Source organism: Poecile atricapillus, chromosome 6 (genome assembly GCF_030490865.1).
Source record: "Poecile atricapillus isolate bPoeAtr1 chromosome 6, bPoeAtr1.hap1, whole genome shotgun sequence".
Taxonomy (NCBI): domain Eukaryota; kingdom Metazoa; phylum Chordata; class Aves; order Passeriformes; family Paridae; genus Poecile; species Poecile atricapillus.
The window spans coordinates 20,793,939-20,811,962 of record NC_081254.1 but is presented as its reverse complement, the minus strand read 5'-3'; the positions used below and the strand labels follow the sequence as shown (position 1 = coordinate 20,811,962).

The following is an 18,024-nucleotide window of genomic DNA, read 5'->3' as shown; positions in this document are numbered from 1 at the left end:
TCCTTCCTGACTTCAAAGGGACCAACTTCTCTCTCCTTTGCTAGACCGTGCTTGAGAAACACAGGATACTTTTGAGAACTGTAGCATTCTTTAGGTGTTGGAGGAGGTCTTGGAGTGCAACCGCACCTTGAAAGCCTCTAATATGTTCTAAAAATCTCTAAAAATAATGCCTCACATTGCATAGGAGGTGAAATCATCCACTTTGAAAACATTAACATTGCAGATGGATGGCATGGAAAAGACTAGCTTTGGGCAATTGTATGCAGGTTTCAATGTTGAGCTGTAGTTTCTTCCAACTATCAGAATTGTGGCAGCCTAAATTTCTTAACCGAGAATATTTTTTCTAGCATTTTGTCTGTTCAGGTCTGTAGCCTGACAGGCAGGGACAGTGAGCAAATCTGATTGAGAAATATCATTTTCTTCAAACAGATTTAAAGTCAGACAGAAAGACAAACATGTTGTTTTGGAGATGAGAAGAGTTCTTTCTGATCCAAATAGTCCAACTTGGTCTATAACACTGTGAACTGCAGAATGCATCACTTAACAAACATGAAGCCAAAAACATAGACACGAGTCCCGTCACCTGCAAATGAGAGATACAATCTGTCAGTCACCAGAGTCAGAGCTCACAAATAAACTTCACTGGTGATGTAGTTTTGATGCTAGAGTGGGTACTTGAGAAAGCCACATGTGAGAGGCCTTTGGAAAATGGTCCCAAAATTTACAAACCAAAATCCATAAGCAAATACAAATTGAAAAAAAAAGAAGAAAATAAAGAGAGACTTTGGCCTTGTCTGAGAGTGTCACTGGAAGAGTGGTGCAAAAGGGAAAAGGGTCAATATGGAGAGAACAAGACTCTGGGCACTGAAATAAATGTATTGCAGCCCCTCAAATATTCAGATACTAGCTATTCACAGGTAACAATATAAGTTCAGCCTACAGCCCGGCAGAAAGTTGCCTGCATCTATCTTTACTCTCCTAAAACAAGCATATTTTGTTCCTCTCCCAGGAATATTCCTTTTCAACTATGCAGTCAGTTTCATCTTTGATCTGCAGCAGACCAGTCATGTAGATTCAGCAGAATCTTTGACACCTTTGTGTGAATGGATTCTATTAACATCCCTTGATGATACCCCAAGCTGTTCTTTCACTTGCTGCTCTTGGTTCCCCAAGCAGACCTTCACAAGGTCTTTTATTCTGACAAGTAGATATTCTACATACAATTCAATCAGAATTGCTCAACAGAGTGAGCAATGACACTTAACCTCTTCAATGATCCAAATAAGCCTTACAAAATCAATGACAAATAATTCCTGTGAGGTCTGTTTTGACTACAGAGCCTCTCTTCACATTGCCACCATGGTCTAAAACCAGTAGTGAAGAAGTCACGAGAATGGGAGTGGAGGACAACTTGGAGGACTACAGTCCTCTTAGGCAGAAGTGCATTTGCCCTGCAATGAGCAGATACCACCTGCACAAGACAAGTCTGGCCCTGTTGATACCCCAGAACAGGCCCAATTCCTCGCTCAGCACTGCAGGGATTAGTGGGTGGTCAAAAGGCTGAAGGCTGTATTCATTCACTGCTTTAGGTTTCCTCAGAATGCACCCTGGGAACTGAGTTTCGTGGAAAATGTTTAAAGCTTCACAAATGCCATAATAATGCATGCTATTGCAAATAAATTTAAGTATGAGTAGAGATGATCTAAACAACTCCATGTGTGTGCAAATGTTACAAAATGGGCAAATGATCTCAGCAGAAATGGCTGCCTCAGCTCCTTGTACATATAGGTTTGCATAAACAAAATGTCAATATCCATTCTCTGTTGAGGCAGTAGTCACCAGTGACTCGAGAAGTAAACTGGTTTTTCTTCCTACTTTTGTCACTTCCCTGTCTAGCTGAACTTGCTCTTCTAAACAACCTTCGACAAGTCACTGGCTCAGGTTACCCTTTCCATAAAATGAAATTAATCTTTTTATCACACACTTCAAAAGCAAGGACATTAAGCTTTGCATTATGCTGGGGACAGCAGGGCTTTAAAAAGCAGCAGTAAGACACTCTGTAGGCTCTCGGCTCCCTTAGCACCATTCGTGGATTGAGGGAATACAGACACACACAGCCCCTGAAAGACAGTTACATATATATATATATATATATACATACATACACACACACATACGTATGGCACAAACTGCTAGGGTGAGATTAATTCATTAAACCCGTTTCCAGGATACAGCATACCTCACTGATGCCAGCTACCAGCCTGATGGGCAGAGCCACACTTCTGGCTATTTTTTGCTCCTCTCTGGCCACCCTCCACATTCCCTGGGAGGACACCTGGTCCAGGGCGCCGGTTCTCCTCTTGGGTCTGGGGACTGCCTTTGTGGTTGACCTTTTCACAGCTGCCAAACAGGGAAGAATCCTTACTCCTTCCTACCCCTCTGTGCAACTGTTTGAGGCTAGTCTTGAATAGCTCAAAATAATTTGATTGTAAGGGTTGGTGCCAAACCTGCTGAGTCAGGAGAATGCTTTCCTGGTAATATTCAGACACCTGTCAGAGGCAATTCCTTCCACAGCCATCGTGGTCGCTGCTGGCAAACTTGCAAATGATTCCAGCACTAAACGAGTAATTCTACCCTTCCCTAGAGCTGCTGCAAGTCTGGATACAAAAAAAAAAAAAAAAAAAAAGGAGAAATGTTTGTGGAAGAGTACCCTCTTCACCCCTGTCAACAGGGACCCAGGGTAACTCAAATATTAGATGCCACCGAGCAAAGAGCCTCCTGCTCCCTGGCAGCATGAGTCTGCCAAACAAACTGAGTAGCTTTGTGTTGCTTAGGGCTTGTCAGAGAAGTGACAACATGGGATTAGGTAGGAATGAAAGCTGCTATGATAGCTAAAGGACAGCTTAAAACCAACACAAACCAAGGCCTCTTGACGCAGGAGACTCAAGAGTGCCACAGGTGTTAGTCAGACAAGAACAGCATCGAATTAGAGCTCCTGCATATTCCAGCTCACAGGTTTTCATGTATCACATTTAATTTCTGCACACAAGTTCACATTAAACTTATGAAAAAGGAATCACTAATTTCAGAACCTAGGAGATTTTGCCAGTGACGTTTCAGAAAATAAGATTATTTGCAGATCCTTTTTTAGGATCATGTGTACAGTCTATCACATCATTTCAGTTCCTCGCTCTCTTACTGTCCAAGTGTTCTGCCTTGTACAATCTGTACTAAGTATCAGTACAGCAGTTTGTTTTTCTCCTGATTGTTGCTTATAATCATCCACTCTCCGAATTCCATGTGTACTTTACAGCCTGGTGTCAGAGAACAAATAGAAAGCTAAAAGAAATCAAAGATTTGATTCACATCACACCACAAAGTGATGCTGACTTCTGCCCTGTAGGCTGCAAATGCTTGGTGTACTTCTCAGCAGTTCACAGAAGTTCATAGGCTTAAAAGCTTTTCATACAGATTTAAGGGGAGTTTAAAGACACTTTGCAGAGACTTACAGAATCAATGGAAAATTTGTACGGTCTTCTAAAGGAAAAACACAGAAAATCACTGCCTGAAAAGTAATTGGGATTTTTTGTGTGTTTCTGTGTGTGCATTAAAACAACACCTGGCCCACTCCCAAGAAAGTCTTATTTACTACACAGACATTGAAATGCTTGTGCTGGCATGGGAGAGGTGGAAGCTGGGGATAAGAAGAATAACTAACCCTGTAGGCAGAAATGGACTTTTTAAAGTGTTTTTGAATGAGCTTCCATGACTCCCTGGAGGAGAGCAAAGCATGGGATCAAAGGATGTCCCATCTCTAGATAAATGGTTCACCCCCTTCCCAGCGCAGCTGTATGTTCTTCTCAGGCAGTCACCCTTCTCTACTCCTTCAGGGAACTGGCCCTGCCAAAAATCAATGTGGTAGAACACAAAAATAATTTTCAGAGGTATCAGGTTGTTGAAGGACACCTGGCACAATGGAGATGGTAAAATACTACAACTGAGGTGCAAGGCTGGACTTGCAGGAACTGGCATTGTCAACAATAGGAAGATTGTCTAAGAGCATCAGCAAGACAGCCACTCTCTTGGGGTAACTTACTGATTGCACTGGACTACCTGGAGAAGAGCACTGGCCTCCCAATCAGTCTCTTCTTTTCTCTTTTTGTATGCAGAGAATTGAGTTACTTAGAATTAGACCACTTAGGCAATCACTTAGGAACTGCCCTTCCTAGCAGTTCCCTGACAGCTTCTTCTCCTGTGACACAGGTAGGAGAGCATCCTTGAACCTAATCTATTGCTGATTCACCTCAGTTAGCTCCTATCACTTTGCACTGGCCTGTTCTGTATTAATCTGTTGTTAGAAGTGGGAAAAGTTCACTGTATTTTTAAATTGGCTACAGATCCAGACCAGAAATTTGTGTAGCACTTCACAGGCTAAAGTCTGTTATTTTGTGTGAAGGGTTTTTTGACAAGTTCATAAGCACAGCCTATGTCAGGCCCCTGGTTACATTCTGAAATGCCTCTCCTTTCTGGGAAAGGGCTGCCACAAACTGGAACAAGCTGAAAAATATTATTGCATAACTGTTACCTCTTGGGTAATGTCAGAGCTGTCACTAAAAGAAATTCCTTGTGCCTGCAAAGTGCCAGACCAGTGCAGGCAAAGGAGGGCTGAGACAAGCCCCTGGTACCTCCAGTGTGGACACCAGTCTGCAGACAGGTACAGGTGAGCCTTTGTCCTTGCATTCCAGCAAACACCTTTCCTGGCTGCCCTGGAAGCTCCCCAGGGCTGGGCAAAGCAGGCAGAATGGGAACTTGGCTGTGCTTGTGCTGCAGGACAGTGCAGGCACTGCTGCCTTAGAGCTGTGCTGACTCACCCCAGCCCCAAACCTGAGAAAGAAATAAGGAGGAAAAGGAACAGAAAAGATGTCTGATTCTAGTCTATCTGTGTTTCACCACACGGTCTCCCATGGACTGTATGCCCAGGTCAGAGTGGAAAGATGAGAATCAGTCTTACAGACACCAACAGGGCAGTGAATTTCACATGAACAGAACATTTTGGCAGAGCATTCTAAAAGACACGAGTGACAAAATTTCTCTTAGAGAAGGAAAAAAGGCTGAGGCAAATTATGTGAAGCATTGTCCTTGCCCACCAAATCTCCCGTAACATCTTTATAGCAAAGATACCAGAAAATGTTTAAAAAATATTGTAGGAATGAGACTACGATGAAGTTCGTTTCCCCTGTGGAGTCGTGAGATTTAATAGAAACAAGTCGAGGGCTGTAAGATAAGATCGCGTTCCCAAGAACTGACACTAGATGGAGCAAAACTGAATAAAAGATTTAGAGCAGTGAAGAAAAGATAAAGTTCCCGCATTTCTGCAACTCTAATGTGTTACTCATTTGAATTCTCATCCTTGATTATGGCTCCGAAAGTCACAATTAATTGCTCACTCTCTACACTTTGCAGGTCAAACACAGGTTCAAGCCAAAGCAGGTATGTTCTGGGAAGGGGGTGCTGGTGGCACAGGATGGTGGAGTGGAAGTGCTGGGCAGACCCAAAGCTGTAGAGGCACATCCACCTGGGGAAAGGACACAGAGCAATAAAGGCTGTGGGGTTAACTTGAGCTCCTGCTGCCAGCCCGGACCTGCTGGGCACTCTGCATGGACCAAGGATGTGATTTAGCTCTGCTGTCCCACAGCTTCCCAGTGCTTTACCTGGCCTAAGGTAAGGCACATTGCAAGGCTGGCTGCCCTGTGCAGCTGCCCCACAGCATCAGGCACTCGAAGTAATAAACTCCTGGGAAGATGCATCCACAAAAGGGATCCAGGAGCTGTTCCCCACTCTGTGGCAACAGTGGGAAGCACCCCAAATGACAATAGTCCAGTGTCTGCAATACAGGGAGCACTGGGATGCTACCCAAAAGTGCATGGCTTGCTGCTAGGGGATTCCTACCTGGCAGTGACAAGGGCATCTGGAAGTCACCACAACAGCCACAAGCATGCATTTGTTTGGTTAATTCACTTACAAAAACCAGATGCCTCCAAAGGTACAAAGAAATATCCAGTAAAAGAAAAGTTAAGTGAAAGGAACTTCATGAATGTAACTCCAGCATCTCCATTAATAATTTTCTAGAGTGCCTGTGTTTTTTATCTGAGCATTTCCCAGCTCAGCTTTTACAATGATGTTTAACCTGGGATAGTCCAGGTAAAACTAAAGCCAGAGACTTATTGTTAACCTGTAATTTTTCTTTCTTTTCACAGATGACAGCAATGCAATAAGAAATCAAAGTATAAAGATCAATAACTCTTTTGCATCAACAGTTACCTGGTCTGAGGATCAATAAAAGTCTCTTGTGCATAGGCAGGAATCTTACCAATACCAATCCTTTTCTTTGTTCTTTAGTTGAAAGGCTGATTGATTGTTTACAGGAAGAGCTTACAGTGCAGCTAACTTCAATCACCTGCACCCAAAAGACCTGCAATCCCCCTCAGCATGTACATGAAGGAAATGTATGAGGAGAATAAAATAGATGAGGTCTGTTCACTAATAGATCCTCTTTATTCTGTGATAAGTACACGATTGATTTCTAAAGTCAGTTAAATACCAGGTAATCAGAAAGGTGTCAATGTAATTCAGCAGCAGAATTCATGGTCACACCCATATTTCAAGATAATTGAATAATGATTTCAGCAACTTGGAAAATCATTCATTTGAGGTTAAAACAAAACAAGGCTTCTCATTTATTTCAAAAAATACATGTTTTGTGTTAGAAAGAAAACATGTCATTAATTTAAAGTTTTATCTTTTTTAGATCTAGAACTGATTTCTTTTGTAGGTGGTGCTGGTGTTTTCAATCATTTAAAATTAATTATGGCCATTTAAAATTAAAAATTAATTTTTGACATAATGTTTTTCATGTTCTGTTGATCATTCATGTCAACACTGTACAAACAAGCTAATTTGTTGTTTCCAGAATTTCCCTATCCCTATTTTTTTTTTTTAATAAAACAATGCACTAAGTTCAGTCAGAGTTTGTGAATAATTTCAGTTTCCCAGCACCTTAATTTTTGTTCTAGCCTTATATGTTCTGGTGGACTTGATTACATCAAAATTGCATTGCCTGGCTCCAATTACAAGCTTGTTACAGTGGGAATGATGAGAAGAAAAATTCCAGCTTTGTTTCAGAACATTTAGACTAGTTCAAATAATTTAAAGTAATTTAAACCCAAGTTATTCTGTAAACACTTTCCAACTTTTACCAAAGCTTTGAGTCAGTGGTTTTGGTCTCAGTTCAGAAAATAATGCTGTAGTTTCTGTTCTGTTTAATTCTCTTCTTTCAAGAATGCTGTATATAATATATTGTCATCACAAGGTGCAAGAAAAGAGGAAGATTTTTGTATTTTAAGCCAGGCTTTTCTTTCACCTTGTGAAGACAGGACAGCCAATGTCAGCTGTGGGAGCTTTGGGAACTCTTGGCCAGCATCCTCTGCTATTCCTTCAACTCCTCTCAGGAAACCCAGCAGAGCTTCGAGGCTTGGGGGCCTCAGGTAGATGGCATGCCCAACTTAATTAAGTAATATCCCAATATTTCACAGGCAGAGCTTTATGTTGTAGCATTACAGGATGACTCCAAACAGAACGTTACACTGTTTTATTGCAAATTATCAATATCCAGGTCCAAAGACCACAACCTGTAAATAAAGAGGATCTTGATAAGCTTTTAGCGCAAGCCAATGTCTATAGACATGTGGGTTTTTTAAATCTCTCACCTTACACACATTCTTAAAGTTCACTTTTTTACCTGTTTCTGCTCTCAGTGTGGCAGATCATAATAAATAAAATTCTTTCCAGCTCTCCACTTATAGAAGAGATTTAATCCAACTTCAAAAAAGAAAAAAAAAGAAAAAAAAGAAAAAATAAAAAATGAAAAAGAAATAAAAAAAAGAGCAATCGTAAGACTGAAGTCCAAGCTAGAAATTCTGACTGTTATTAAGAAATATCATGGAGACAGGGTCTCTTATCCAGTAATCAACTTTCAGATCAGGCAGAGTTGATGTGCTGGGTCAGGGACTTAGAGGAAACATACTGTTAGAGCATAAGAGCAGATACATCAGAATTTTGGTTTTATAAAGAATAAGCTACTGTACTACTTGTAACTAAAGGGATTTCAATGTGAGCATTTTTTGACTTTTGCAAAGCAGGTCAAATGTGCAAAGGAAACTGGATAGTAATTTTTCCATACCTTTTGAACAACAAAATGTAACATTTATTATGAAAGAAGAATGATATCTTGGAATATCTTGGAATACTTTCCCTGGTTTCCTCGGTGTCTGTTGCCCATTTCAGTAACACTGCAGTTCATTAGCAGCATTTGCTAACAGATAAACTAAAGCAGTAATGTGATACTTGTAAGTAATTGTGTGTACATGTGTAAGTGAATAAAGCATCTTGTACGGTATCTGTTAATTGATTTGCTTCCTGTAGTATCATTTTAATTAAGACTTGGAACAGAAGAGAGAGCATGTGGTCAGGGAGGAAAGCTATCACCTTCCCTTATTTGTGTGAACAAATGTTTCAGTACACATCATTTCAGTACACTATGGGAAATAAAGACAAAAATAAACAAGAAATGCTAAGCTACAAGCAGTAGAGGAGAAAGGCCAGGAAAATTAAGGCTGGTAATCTTGATCAGGCAAGTGTGCTGGGGTGGTGAATAGATTATGATTTCTCAAAACCTTTTGGTGTGTGCCTTGGCTCCCTGAGAATGGGAGAAGGATGAGCAATACTGAGACAAGACAGCTGGGCACAAGGGACCCTCAGAGCTACTGCTTCTGCTGTCACTGAGAGGTTTGGGGCACTTACATAGGGCTGCAGTCTTTTGTCACCTGGGAGCTGCTGTTCTGTCCATTCCTACAACCAGCTTTACCAGCAACACTTGGAGCATCAGCAGCTCCTAAATTCAGGCCAAGCTGCACAGCAGTGCGCGGAAATAATCAGTGAAGGAAAATGAGATGAAAGAGGAACATTTGGGAGGCATTCAGTCAAAAGACTGAACAAGAGACACTCTTAGCTCCATGGATTTTTGATCAAGGATTCAGCCCAGGCAGTCAGCATCGAGCACAACAGGCATCTACCTGCACTTGCCTGTTTGCCTGTCCAGCACAGCTTCTGCCTGTCCATGCTAAGCACCCCGTGCTCTCCCTGGGCTCACAGGCACTCCCCTGAATGGGTAACACTGGGAAGCTCTCCAGAGCCAGGGTTTGGACACATGCCCCAGCATGTCATGCTGGACCTCAGTCCCTTCCCAGCAGATGCCCAGCAACATAATGATGCTCCTGAATAGAGTTATTCAGAAGTGCAGACAGTCGCAGGCACAAGAAGTGAGCTAAGAGGTGCAGGCACAGCAAGTGTTTCTAAAGAGATAATGACACAGCATTGGCTTTAATTACAATGCAAGTGCCACAGCAACAGTGAGATCATTCAAATCAATTCCTCCTGTCAGTTGCATCGGTGCAAATCAAAACTAACTGCAGGAGTCACACAGCTTGTTGTGGCCCTTGTTCACATGATAATAAATCAGGCAAAAATCCACTGGACTCAGTACAGCTGCATGGATAATAAAAAAGTGCATGTGGGTGGAGTCCTGGAAATCAGACCCCAGTGATATAAATCCACTCTAAGCAGTATGAGAAAGAGGAGAGTCTGATTCAGCTCCTCTGAAACAGAAAGGATGGCAAATGTCAATAGTTAAAACATTTGCAATATGAATTTTTCTTAGCTTCTCTCATGCCTGTAAATGAAAACTCAGATAATTTTAGCCAGGAATATTTTTTTCTGTTTCTCACAACTGCACTTAATCAAATAAAAAAGATTATTAAAATTCTTTGACTCACCAAGCAAATATGGGAAAACACAAGCAAAGAAAGCACCTAACTAGCAGACCTGATAAAGAAAGGATATTTGTACTATACAAATAGGACCAATAGAGGCTTCAAACTTCTGAAAATTGCTCTCATTACATAGAGGGAATATTATAATAGTCAGCCTAGGTCTGACAGAGGTCCACCTTCTTCCATAGCCTCTTTGTCACAGCAACATTGCAAGCATGTGCCAATGCTCTCCTAAAAGACCCTACTGCCCTACAGCAAACTTCTGCTCAGTGTCACTAAGCCAAAAGTGTTGAATTTGTTTTCTTGTGTATTTTTCCTCCATTCTCAGTAGTGGTTAATTCCATAGATACTATATAGTTACACATAAAAAATCACAAAGGCCTTTGCCCTCCCTATCACTTCATCAGTGAATTTGTACAAGTTTTCATGCTTGCACATTATGAAAGCAATTCACATAGTCCTAAGAAGGCATGTTCACTCTTAACCAAGAGGGGAAATGAGACACGGAGCAGCCTAAGTGTTGCAGCAAAGGCCAGTGCAGGATCAGCAGAGCAAAGAATACAGACAAAGTTTTCCAAGCTCAACATGTGTGAGCTACCTAATAGACCATCTTTATTCTCTACTACTGCCTCCAACAAAAATGCTGCTTTTGGAGCGGTTAGGTGTTAAGTATTTCACCTTATTGAATATATATGGTTTCACTTCTCATATTTCTGGCTTTAATTCCTAGACAAACTTTGTCCTTTCACTGACAGCTGCACCAAAGGGAACCTCAGCAAAGTCAGTGACATTGCACTGGGCTTGAACACTGTGTGAGCTAATAACAAACCCAAATACATCAGAAGGAAAGTGGCACAGTGGACACATTTTGTCTTCTGCATTCAGACAAAAGTCTGTCTCATGTTTCCTTTCCATGCCCCCTTTCTCCATCCTAAAATCCATAGGCTGCTTGCAGGATGCACGGGGGTTCATTTGCACCTCTCGCACCACCGCTGATGGAGATCTGTCCTGATGCAGGCAAGGCCTTTCCTTTACAGAACAGATACTATCCAGCACTATCAGAAATCCTCCTCAGTCAATGGGCAATTAAAATAATTACCTTTAATCATATTCTTCAATTATTCGGCAGTACTGAGGGAGGATTGGGAGGGTTGGGACCAGATGCTAACATATTCTGTTGTGATTAAAACTGACTGAAATGCTCTAATGAATACAAACCACTGACTATTCACCTGTTTTGGGAACAACCTCTGTATGTTTTAAGCTGCCTCATATTTAAACTCATTAGAGTGACACCAGGGAAGCAACAGAAAGTTGTGCTGAGAGGCCAAGGACTCCTGAAGGGACCCCTTCAAAGGAGCTGCTACCCTGAAATGCGTGCAAAGCACAAAAGAAGAAAAAGCCACTGTGTGCTCCTGCCTGCCAAAGGGATGCAGTGCCCAAAGTAGAACTGGAATGGCTCTCAGGTACCTCAGGGGGCCCTGGTGTGAGGAGATGACTGGATGTGTGTGGTATGGAACTGTGAACAGTGGTAGATTCACAGGGACTGGCTGGGGATGCCTGGGAAATTGTTTTTTTTTATAAGCAAACTGATGATATAAAGGAGAACTAAATATGAGAGAGAACTAACTGATGTTGGGAAGAGGTAAAAAGTGATTGCAGAGGGAAAGGCAGAATATGTGAACTTGTGTCAAATCACTGTTTTGGCAGTCAGAACAACAGAAAAAGCAGAGTGGTGCCAACAGTCATTTAATTTGTGAGTTTTGCACTATCTGATACTCTACTTGAGACACTAAGTCTTCAAGTCATACGGCTGTGGCAACACCCACTATAATTTTAAATATACCTTGCTTTTGAGCACATTAATAAAATACTGCAGATCTAATGTATAACATTTTCCAAATAATGTTAATGAGACAATAACTCAAATCTAGTTCCTATTACAACATGATCTACACATACAAGATGGTGCAAATGGAAAATTATTCTCAAACCTATGCAATTTAACATTAACATAACCAATAAGCTTTTGATTCAGTTCCAACACCTGCCAGGCTCTTCAAACAAGAGGATGAAGCTGTGACTGGACCTTCTGTGTGAGTCATAAACACCTTCCTACCACGACTAAAGGAAAATTAAAACTACATCTCATGTCGTTGATTGTTCAGTAGAAACCATTCATTGACCTAAAAGCACATGTTTTTTTCAGGCATCCTTCTTGGGGAGGTGATGTTATTGATCAGAATCGGGCTGAGGCTTTGAGCATGTCAGGGAAAGGAGCAGAGGGCAGCTGTGAGAGCAGCAAGGCTCATCTCCAGCAGCAGCAGCAGCAAAGAGACCATACAAGGATCTGGGGATATCCAGAGGCAGTACCTAGCCCCAAACCAAATGAGAGCTGCTAGTTCTATTCTCCTAAGCCTTCCTACTATTATCTATTATCTTTTCCTGCATAATTTGTCATAATCTCTGACTAGTCAGGGCAATTAATCATGCTTCAGAAAAAATGAGATTTCTCACAAGGAGATTATCTGTCTCTGACAAACAAGGGATAATTCAATTAGCTTCCTTTTCTAAACATTTAGTAACTGGTTTTGGTAAATTAGTCCTTTTTGTAATTTAGCTATAATTTAGGAAGATTTAATATGTCATTAGGCACACCGGATTCTGTGTTAATATAACATTATGGCTGAGATTTTAATTGCCCCAGAGTCAGGAACTGTGTACATAAATGGCTTGATTCCCACATGGAAGCAGCTGATAGGAAATACATAGAGCTCCACAGAAATTCTTAAAATCCCTTCTTTTAGTTAAGCACATGCTTAAGGACTATGGAGAATAGGAGGCTTTCTCTGAATTGGGTAAGAACTCCAAGAATTCAGTGTAAAAGATAAATATTCACATATTTATTTGCAGAATTTCTATACACTATGGGAATTTATGGATTTAACTTGGATTTAACCCTCTTCACAGTTCTCAAAGTTCCTGTTTCCCATCCTGCAATTTCCTGGGAAAATCCCAGTATCTAACAGTAGTACCTGACTGTGGCCTACCTGATAAGAATTTCTTCTGCTTCCTTTTGGAAATTCTGGGCCTTTTAATCCTTTTGGACATTGCCCATTGATACTAATGTAATGGCATTAAAGAAGTCAATGCAACTACATACTGAGAGTAAAAATCAGTGTCTTTCGTGCTGGGGGAAAATCAAGAGAAAATCAAAGCAATTGAGTTGTATGGAGGTTAAAAGGCATAAGTGGAGAAGCAGATTTTAAAGTAATGTGAGTTGTTTTACCACAGCAGGGTCAGCCAGACTCTGCCTGAGCTGAAAGTGAAGAGCCACTTAAAGCAGACTGATCCCCACATCCTGCTGGCTGCAGCCTGGCCATACACAGATCCAGAGTTTCCTGACTGGTCATCTTGAACAACTGGACTCAGGGTATTTCCCAGCACACTGAGTAGCAACCTGCCCATGGCAGATCCTTTCAGAACTCATGTTTGACTACATGGATCCACCAAAAAGTGCTATGATTTGCAGAATCTCTTTCAGAGAATTTTGGAGCTCAGGCCAAGGCGGCTTCCTCCCGCCGTTTGAACAGATTTGCCAATTTCTATCAGAACCTGATAAAAGAGCAGAAGCCTCCAAGATAGTTACATTCCAGCATGCTTCATAAAGGCAAGCAGCTAGAAAAAGAGGACAAAAAGCCCTGTTTCAAGCTTTTTCCCAGACTGGAGCCTTCTTCAGATCTCTCTTTGCAGGTTTCCTGATGCCTACTAAGATCCATGGCCTTATTTAGCAAACATCAACCGAGCACATAACCAAATGTGTTGGGAAGGTGACTTCATTAGTTCTGTTTCTTTCACAAGACAAATCTGCTTACACTGGAAACACACATCTCTCAGCAGAAGTAGTAGGAAAATAGCCACAACTTACACCAAGGCAGTTCAGCCCATCAGACTGGCACATGCCAACTCCGTGGTAAACCACATTGATGAAAACACTAAGGTGGTTATCACAGACTTTTTTTATCACTCTCACTATTCTCAGCTGGAATGACTGGTATCCATTTACAGCCAAGTTGACCAAGAAAAGCCTCAAAGCAGCACAATCTGATTCTCTACCTGTCTTGAAAACACTCATCGCTGTCATGACAAGGGAGCTTATACCTCTGTCAAAGTGCCATATGTCGTAAGCAGTCTACCATCACACTTCCATTTAGACAAAAATAAGAATTTTCCTCAATTTTGTTTTAGGGTTAAGATACTGTAGGACTCATTAGATGTCATGCTGCTCACTAGTTTAAAGCCCTAAATTTCTATTTGAAATAAATTGTATAAAACTGAGGCTTTTTCATGAGTTATTTCATGTGGCGATAGGAGGCACGATTCTGCACTCAGTTGTATACCATCAATGACTGGGAACTTGATGGAATAACTTCAGCCTAGGTATTTTTTAATTTAAAATATTCCTATATTTAACTACAGTTCCATACTCAATGCTTATTACTATTAAGGGATTTATTAGGCAAGGATTGCTCTGGACAAAGTCCAGCTGACCTCAGTGGGAATTTTGCCCAAGTAAACTTCCCATTGGAGTATGCAATGCTATTTGAATGCTCACAATCATAAGCATTAGCAGAGACCAGACCCACATCTGAAAACTTTCATTAGCTCTCAAAGGTGACATTACCAACAGAGGTGAAGCTTTAAAAACTATTGGGACGGATTCCCTCTGTACCTTTTTGGCCTGCATGGTGTCCATTAACACTCTGCAAGCAGCTGAGATGAATTCACAGCCCTGGGCTGCAGGGTGCATTAAACTCTTTTAATTTTCCTCCTCCACAATGCCATTGCGGGGCATAAAAGTGAGGGGTGGAAAGGTAAATGTCCTGGGGAAAATGTGTTCACAGCATGTCTGCAGCTGTGCCTTTAAAAACTGCTGGTATGAGACGTGTAGAAGGAAATGCTCAGTTCGATGGTGTTCCATGCAGAACAATGCTGACACATTCAGATATCACATTTACAGGCTCTCAGGCTCACAGACTTGGCGTTAGCTCAGGACCAAGTACGGTTTCGGGGAGAATCAAACTATTCTGCAGAAACAGATACTGGAGTGGGTAAACTCCCTACTAGTGAAAAAAAACCCTCAGAGAAGACCTGCACAGTTTATACAGTTACACTGAATGCTATCAGAAGGATACTGGGCAGAAAGTCAATTTATTTCTGATAAAAGTTAGTTCTCAGTTGCTGGAAGTTTTTATTAGTTTTCAATTAAGACAGCCAAGAGGGTCACAATGAAAATGGATTGCAGAACCTTAAGGAGGACTGCATTCTGTGCAAAAATGGAGCAAGATTTTTTTAATTCGGGGGGAATAGAAAGTATTAAAGGAGTTTGTAACACATCTAAGACTTGAAAGATAAACATTTTTTTCCCTGGAGTGGGGAGGAAGGGGGTTGGGGGAGCATGGTAGTTGACTAACCCTGATAAGAGCAGAGTTCATCACTGGTGTGAAGGCACACATGCACAGGGAAGCCAGAGAGAGGATCATGAAAGACACAGAAATAAACTCTGGCAAAACATCTGGAATCTGACAAGCAAAGGAAGTCACCCAGACTTAACTGAAGCTTACAGAGCTCAGGCTGCTCTGATACTGTGTCCATGACAGCATGCAAATACACCATAAGGAAAGAAATAAAGACAGGATCTCCTTATGGCATGGAGAGTACAAAACAACAGTACACACAAGCCAAAATCATGCCCAGAGCTTAAAACTGTATTAGAGCCATAATTCTTAATGAGATGGCAAGGAAAGCCTGGCAAGTTCAATGATGACACCACCAACACTGCTGCTTCTGGAGATGTCTGGATAGCATGGCTACAAAACATGATTTAGCTGCAGCTGTGGGCTGCTCAATAATATTGTGTCTTCTATGATTTAGTGAAGAAGGAAAATCTTTATAGCTGATATTGACATTTGAAGTCTGGTCAAGACAGTACACCCATCAGAGAGTGACAAAAACAACTAAAAAAGGCCTTAGTGACACTTCTGGGAAATTGGGATGCTCTCAGAGAGGGCTGAGCAGTGCTGAAAGGACAAATTGCCCTAACACACAGGCTCCCAGGGCAGCTACTCTTGTAAAGAGAGAGCGAGCTTAGACACATTTGTCTAGGAAGACAGGTAAGAAAAATCAGTCCAGTTGTTGAACATTTGTTCTGGTTGCTGAAAGGGGCAAACCAGACAGTTCATGGAAAGCCAGGATGTCCCTGATGACAAATACTGATATGAGCAAAATCAAAGTACAACTCAGGGTATTAAAATTTTTAAATTTAAACTTCAAATCTGCTTTTGCACATCTTATTAATCCAGAGATTGTGCAGCATTTAAAAATGGAAATATCATCGCTAGAAAGAACTACAGATGCTAATAATTAGTGACACATTACTCACATTTCATTGTAAAACAGATGTGTGTATTAATCTAATTATAATGACTAACATAACACAGCCTTTGACATATATATAAGCATAATGTTTTCTATGAGCCAGTGCTTTAAATATGGTTTTGATTTTGTTTACTTTCCTAAGTTCAGTGTCAGAGAAGGGAAGTGTATTTGTTACAGGGTAACAGATCAAAAGAAGCAGAGAAAGTCTCTGGGTATTATCGGAAACCCATGTTTTGACAGTAGGCATTTTCACTGGGTGAGTGGAATGTTATGATCTCCAGCTTCACTCAAATTACTTCTTTTTAATGATAGTACTTCCTTACTCTGAGGCTATACCACAGACAATTATGGAACATTTTGGAGCCTACATTGTGTGTTATTGCTTTTAAAAGATAGTATCCTGCTTCCTTTTTTTCCCTATAATCTTTTTTTTTCTTCAGAGCAATGTTCAAAGACACTCCTTTTTGGAAAATTACTTGCCTATGCCATGGCTCATATTGTAGTCATTTAGCACTGTGGTCATTCACTGTCTGCTAACTTTTCAGTCAGAGGGTTGATTGCCTTTGCACTGAGGAGTGTGAATAACAAAAATAAATAAATCAGACTTCAAGAGCAGAATCACCAGCAGACATTTAACAAGATACTACAAGGTACAACATACCTTATGTGACAGTCAAGCAGAATTTAGGTGCTCTCACTCACCCATCTGATTTAACTTTAGAAGTTTCCTAGATTCAAATACAGAATTCCCTTAAAGATCACCATGATGTCTATTGTGAGTCCCAGAGGAGGTGAGTTCTCCTCCTTCCCATTTGTATCTCTCCACAGCCACTCAGGCACACACAAACCTTGCAGCCTGGTGAAGTCAGTCTCAGGTGTGGGACACCCTTCAGCAGTAACTCCCCAGCTGGAAGCCTTTGCTCAGTGTCTGCTGTGGACAACATACATTTTGATAAAATTGCAGCTCCAAGAAACCACACTGTTTTTCTAGATATAATCCCACAAATCCATGAAAAGCAACTCAGCCACTGCTTATTGGCACTCCTCATCAACAATCCCCATCAGAAACTTCCACAGCTGATATGAATAACTTTCGACGGACTTAAACCATCAGAATAGAAATAGTCTACGATAGGCTCTCCACAAAGTGATGTTTTGTTTTTCAAATTGTGCAAATATTAGGATTCTCTTTAAAACCAACAAACAAACCGACCCACCACCGGAGCTTTGCCAATATCTGACTTAACATCAACACAGTACACTTTTAATACCTTCATGGCTGACAAAAATAATTTTTCATTTTTCCAGGGTACAATCCTGACTTCAAAACTGCCTATCCCAATCCATAGAGAATCATTCACACAGGTTTCCTGTTATTTCAAAAGTGTGGAGGAAAAGCCCTCTTAGTGTTGCACAGAAGAATTTGATGGATGCTCACTTGTAATTCTGCCCACGTCCCAGCTGCCCTGCACAGACTATTGTTCCACGTAGCCATGGAGCCAGCAAATCAGACCAGACACAGTCAAAAGGGATCTGGCTGCTACTTTACCACATCAAAATCACTAGTTTTTACTGGGTCAGGACCTCTCCTCTTCCATCAAACAATGCAAATAACTTGGTGCTTTTAGAAAGCCTGCTGTTGAAGCATTTATCTTGTTCCAGTTTTAGGAGAAAACTTTGTCTATTGCCTTCTCATGTA

General features: G+C 41.1%; 1 protein-coding gene across 2 annotated transcripts in view; it reads left to right on the top strand.

Annotated features, from left to right (window-relative positions):
* Positions 1-8,445, top strand: part of TMEM273 (transmembrane protein 273) — a 30,895-nt gene extending 22,450 nt beyond the window's left edge. For both annotated transcript variants that reach the window (XM_058842089.1, XM_058842090.1), the window contains exons 6-7: positions 5,464-5,490; positions 6,258-8,445. In XM_058842089.1, the coding sequence (XP_058698072.1) occupies positions 5,464-5,490; positions 6,258-6,261 (31 nt within the window). In that variant the 3' untranslated portion in view covers positions 6,262-8,445. The remainder of the gene's footprint in view (positions 1-5,463; positions 5,491-6,257) is intronic.
* Positions 8,446-18,024: the final 9,579 nt, after the last annotated feature.